At 40.9% G+C, this 5,806-nt stretch overlaps 1 protein-coding gene across 1 annotated transcript in view; it reads right to left on the reverse strand.

The window, feature by feature from the left end:
* LOC107572612 (serine/threonine-protein phosphatase 4 regulatory subunit 1-like) overlaps positions 1-5,806 on the reverse strand; it is a 20,147-nt gene that overhangs the window by 8,205 nt on the left and 6,136 nt on the right. Inside the window, exons 7-11 of the mRNA XM_016259031.1 lie at positions 5,728-5,793; positions 5,320-5,478; positions 3,722-3,978; positions 1,688-1,992; positions 607-749 (exon numbers count right to left, since the gene is read on the reverse strand). Coding sequence (XP_016114517.1) covers positions 607-749; positions 1,688-1,992; positions 3,722-3,978; positions 5,320-5,478; positions 5,728-5,793 — 930 coding nt within the window. The remainder of the gene's footprint in view (positions 1-606; positions 750-1,687; positions 1,993-3,721; positions 3,979-5,319; positions 5,479-5,727; positions 5,794-5,806) is intronic.

A 5,806-nucleotide genomic window follows, 5' to 3' on the forward strand; every position in this document is an offset into this window, starting at 1 on the left:
GTGTGAGTGAGTGAGTGTGTGTGTGTGTGTGTGTGCGAGTGTGTGCGAGTGAGTGTGTGAGAGTGTGCGAGTGTGTGTGTGAGAGAGTGTTTGTGTGTGAGAGTGTTTGTGTGTGTGCGCGTGCGAGCGAGCGAGCGTGAGAGTGTGTGCGCGTGCGCGCATGTGAGTGTGAGAGTGTGTGCGCGTGCGCGCATGTGAGTGTGAGAGTGTGTGCGCGTGCGCGCATGTGAGTGTGAGAGTGTGTGTGTGTGTGTGTGAGAGTGTGTGCGAGTGAGTGTGTGAGAGTGTGCGAGTGTGTGTGTGAGAGAGTGTTTGTGTGTGAGAGTGTTTGTGTGTGTGCGCGTGCGAGCGAGCGAGCGTGAGAGTGTGTGCGCGTGCGCGCATGTGAGTGTGAGAGTGTGTGCGCGTGCGCGCATGTGAGTGTGAGAGTGTGTGTGTGTGTGTGTGAGAGTGTGTGCGAGTGAGTGTGTGAGAGTGTGTGCGAGTGTGTGAGTGTGTGTGTGTGTGTGAGTGAGTGTGCGTGTGTGCGCGAGTGAGTGTGTGAGTGTGCGCGAGTGTGCGCGTGAGTGAGTGTGTGTGTGTGAGAGAGTGAGTGTGAGTGTTCACCTGTGTGTCGGCTGACAGGTGTTCTGAGGGCTGCTGGGAGCTGAAGGGGTTTGATCGAGCGGCTCGAGGCTCCAGGAAAGCATCTTCCAGTCCAGAGTCCAGCGCCGTGGCTCTCAGAGCAGCTGTCAGGACGTCCACTTGTGCTGGACACAGCACACACTCTTATTAAACACTGTCCTATATCAGGCCTCTCCATTTAACATGTTAACTAGATGCAATTATTAAAGGGGTCATATGATGCGATTTCAATTGTTCCTTTCTCTTTGGAGTGTTACAAGCTCTTGGTGCATAAAGAAGATCTGTAAAGTTGCAAAGACTAAAGTCTCAAATCCAAAAATAATAACGAGATTAGAACATTTCCCTCGTTCAGAGCTGTCTGTCATCTCACACTGATGCTGATGATCGTGATGCAGTCTATCAGAACACAGTTATATGAGCTGATAATTCAAGATGTGTAAAAAAAAAAAAAAAAAATCTTCACCTTCAGCATTTCTCACATTATATCACAGTTTATTGGCTGTAGTTTAGAAAACGGTAATAAAATATGAGAAGAGCTCAGAGTTAAAGCGTGTCAGAACAAACTCATCTTGATAATGTCAGATAACTTTGATAGAAAGGTATGTAATGAATTCTGTTGAATAGCTGTCAGCTGTTACATTTAATACACAATCAGATCAAACCAATTTAGCTCAACTAATTACCAAGCAGTGCTTCCTTTAGTTCAGTCTGTGGAGTAAAAAGATCACATTAGCAATTAAAGAAAAACACTTCAGCAAAACATGCTCGGCTCAAAGTGTCTGAATCATTTTTGATCCGGAGAATTTTTGGGTATAATATGTCACAGCTCACTTTATTTTGCTCTCCTCACTTACATAAATGAACTACAGTGTCCTGCACACACTAGTAAATAAATATCAAAAATTAATCTGCTGTCTGAATAATTTTTGGTTTGACTGTAACTTAAGAGTTGGGTGTTTATTTGAGAGCTGATTCTTAATTGATTGATTAGATCTTCACCAAAACAACGGAAAGATTTCGTTAAGCCAAAGTTTGTTTAATCTCAGTGCATCACAGCGCTCACCTTTGACGTCGGGGTCGTCGGTATGCGGCTCCAGGTTCTCGATGAGCTCCTGCAGCTGTGTTCTGCCCAGCGCCGGGGCCGAGGGCCGCCTGTCCTCCTCCTGCAGCAGCTCCAGCTGGATCTGAGGGATGGGGGTCCTCCAGTAGTGGAAGGAGTTGAAGAGCTCCTGCTCCGGGATCTCCTGCGCTGGAGGATGGGATGAAGGCTGCGTCTCCTCAGGAAGGCACTTCTCGACCGTCTGCTCTCCTCCGCCCTCCTCTTCCTCACGGGAGCCCCGCGGCGGACAGACGGCGTCTGTGTTTGTGCTGCAGAGTCAAACAGACGAGCGAGACATGTTCGTTAGCAGGGCCGCTGCTGGACAAATGTGTTGTTGTGCCCTCACTCAAATATTATGGAAGTAAAAAAGCACCTACTATAGGGGATATAGAGCTTTAACCTGTTAACTGTCGGTTCCACTTTTAGAGCATAAACCTGAAAATTACATTTCCAACTTAAACGTAATAAATTTTGACTTAAGGTTCGTCTCCATTTAAAGACGACACTTGGCAGATTATTGTAGAAGTGAAAAAAGTTATAAAGATTATATAGCAAAAAAGTTATGGAAGTTTAAGTTTATGAAAATATAAAATGTAATCATTTAAATATTTATATTTAACGCGTTTTACTCTAAAACTGCTAGAAAATTAAAACCAAAATTCTGAACAAGTTGTGTTTTCAAATTTGAGGTTGATATCTCAAAAAATGAGCTTTCAGTGAGATTGTTTGGACGCAGTACCAAGCGTTGCCACTAGATGGCCATCACACCCCATTAGTAACCATTTAAGGGCGCCTTCATTTCCATATGCGGTTTGAGTGATCTAAAACATGTTTTTCAATACTTTTCTCAATATTTATGAAGTAGACATCACATTCAGGAGTATTTGATTTTAATTAAACCTCAAAAAAACACATAAAAGACATGCTACGAGAACCCTGGACTTGCGTTATAGTTCACGATGCACCAATTTTAGAATCTATTGTTTTTTCTATATATTCAAAACCCTTTTAGACCTTTTTTAACCAAAAAATAGACTGGATGTTATCTTTTGAACACTCTCTATGAAAATGAGGTTTTTCATGATTTCATATGTGCATCGCTATTTCAAAGAAAAGGTCAGAACGCACTCTCTGACGCTGATGAGTACTCTTCTTGCATATTAATAAATTACAGTTGCTCTGTGAAATATTTCAAAACTCAGTCACCAAATATCAAAACTACAGTCTCACAGGTGACCTATTATGATCTCAAAAAAGTGAGTTATCACCGACAGCTGAGGAGTTTGCATCTATGGCTATGATTTTATGAATACAGTTGTCTGATTGATTTTACAGTCTCAAGCATTCAGAAATCACACAAAAGATAACCAAGCAGTTTTACTACGATAAAACCGTGGTTGATTTTGGTGAGGGTTGTGACGTCCACATGTTTCGTTGAAGAAATTATATAGCTGGCTGTAGTATTTCTATCACAAAAAGGTGGCCAAAAATGACAGTGGATATTTGAATGAAATGTTTGGCGAGTATTAAACAAGGATTTGATCGTTCTGTAAGTGCAGCAGCAGCAGTTACCAGGCCTTTGGCGCCCTTTACAGGCATGTGTAATAATGTAACGTACATTGTTTCTTTTGTAGTTTGTATTCTTCTTTTGTATTGTATCATTTCTTTCTTTTGAAAAGATGATTTTCTCAATATTTAGATTTTGTTGCACCCTCAGATTCCAGATTTTCAAATATTGTGCTATCCTAACAAACCATACATCAATGGAAAGATTATTTATTCAGCTTTCAGATGATGCATACATCTCAATTTCACAAAATTGACTCTTATAAACAGCTAATATGTTAACAATAGTCATGCTAATGAGCAACTAATTAATAGTGAGAATTGGTCCCTATTCTAAAGTGTTACCATACCGACTGTGATGCTGCGCTCAGCAAACTGTGTGCTGTGTGTAAAGGGAATAATGTGCGTTGCTCTGAGCTCGTCACGTCTCACCTGTGTGTCTGTGATCCGCTCCTCTCGGCCTCGGCCTCGTCTCTGAAGCACTGAGCCGTGTTACTGCTGTGTGTCTGTGATCCGCTCCTCTCGGCCCCGGCCTCGTCTCTGAAGCACTGAGCCGTGTTACTGCTGTGTGTCTGTGATCCGCTCCTCTCGGCCTCGGCCTCGTCTCTGAAGCACTGAGCCGTGTTACTGCTGGGGCTGGCGAAGGTGGAGATGAACGGACCGAGCGACTGAAACGCAGCCTGACGCACCTGTGAGCACAGCACACCTCAGTAACATCCGCTCTACACCAATCCAGCGGAGCGCGAATCACAGCATCCGCTCAGAAGCTAATACATACTGTTCATTTCAGAAAATACCGTCAGATACACACAAAATCTGTGCTACAATCCTACAAAATAAAGGTTTGGTTTAACAGTAGAAGTACTTCTCAAAGTAATAATATTATAAAAATAAAAAAAGGAAACTTAAATTTTATTTTTGATCACATTTTAAAGGATTCATTAAACTGTTGATTACCACCATTTGATAATAAATTTGTATAAAATCAAAATACAGAAAAACTAAAATGGACAATTTCTGATGAAATAAAATTCAACTTCATATTTTACAGGGCCCTAAAACTGTAATAAATCGTTATTAAAATATTAAATTAATAAAAACCCAACTGATTAAACATTCTATTGATTTTTTAAATTCAATTACATCATTAAAGTGGAACATCAAAAATCAAAACATAAAACTTAAGACAAATAATAAAATGGAATTTGGGAAAAAGATTTCAAAAGGGCCCTAAAAATGTACATTTGTTAAACTTTTGTTACATTGTTGTTGAGTTGTATAAGTTTCAGGGTTTCTATTAATTAGACAAGATTAATTTAACCACTAAAATGTAACCGAAAAACGTGGAAGTTGGCAAAAATAAAATAGGAAAAATAAGCAAAATAATTTTTTTAATCTAAGATTAGATCAAAAACCCAACATTTGATCAAAATCAAGTTTAGATTTTTGCTAAACTGTATACATTTCATGATTTAAATTAATTTGATATACTTTCTGATTACTAACATTTAATTTGAGTATTTAATTGTGTCTCTGCAGCACAAAAGCAGTGTTGAGTCGCTGGGGGATATTTGTAGCAATAGCCAACAATACATAGTATGGGTCACAATTATACATTTCTCTTTTATGCCAAAAATCATTAGGATATTAAGTAAAGATCATGTTCCATGAAGATATTTTGTAAATGTCCTACTGTAAATATATCAAAACTTAATGTTTGATTAGTAATATGCATTGCTAAGAACTTCATTTGAACAACTTTAAAGATGATTTTCTCAATATTTAGATTTTTTTGCACCCTCAGATTCTCAGATTCCAAATATTGTGCTATCCTAACAAACCGTACATCAATGGAAAGATTATTTATTCAGCTTTCAGATGATGCATTGATGCATTAATCACAAAAGTGACCCTCATGACTGGTTTTGTGCTCAAGGGTCACACATGTCATCTAGAAAAGTGAAATGGAAAAAAAGTAACGCAGAGTAATGTGTGGGAAATAAAGCAAGGCGGCGTGTTTGATGACGTACCCAGCGCGACGGGTCGCTGATCAGACTGATGAACAGAGACGAGAGTTTGCTGCGCCGCACGTCTGGAGACGAGGCCGAGGAGACGGTCATGAAGCACTCGGCGCAGGCCTTCCTCACGCCCCACACGTTATCAGAGCACAGCTGGAAGAAGCGCGGCAGCTGCCGGAAGAGAGCAACACAGCCCATAACATCACCTGAGACGGCCCTTTCTGTGTGTTTCTACAGACACACACTTTACAGCCTACAACGCTGAGCAAAGCAAAACATAAAAACTACTATGGAATACAGAAGCAAACAAAAAAAACATACATTAATATCTTGCCGCTAGAGAAAACAAGCACTTGTTTGACTTTAAACCACTAAACCGCGTGACAACTTGCCCCGCCGTCTCCCCTGAACTGAACGTACCAGCAGCTCCTCCGTCGCCTCTCCGCCGACCACACTGCAGACGTCTCCGAAGTTCGCCGCACAAACCTGTCGGACACAA

The sequence above is a fragment of the Sinocyclocheilus grahami genome, unplaced genomic scaffold, assembly GCF_001515645.1.
Source record: "Sinocyclocheilus grahami isolate Dianchi unplaced genomic scaffold, SAMN03320097.WGS_v1.1 scaffold1782.1, whole genome shotgun sequence".
NCBI classification, from domain to species: domain Eukaryota; kingdom Metazoa; phylum Chordata; class Actinopteri; order Cypriniformes; family Cyprinidae; genus Sinocyclocheilus; species Sinocyclocheilus grahami.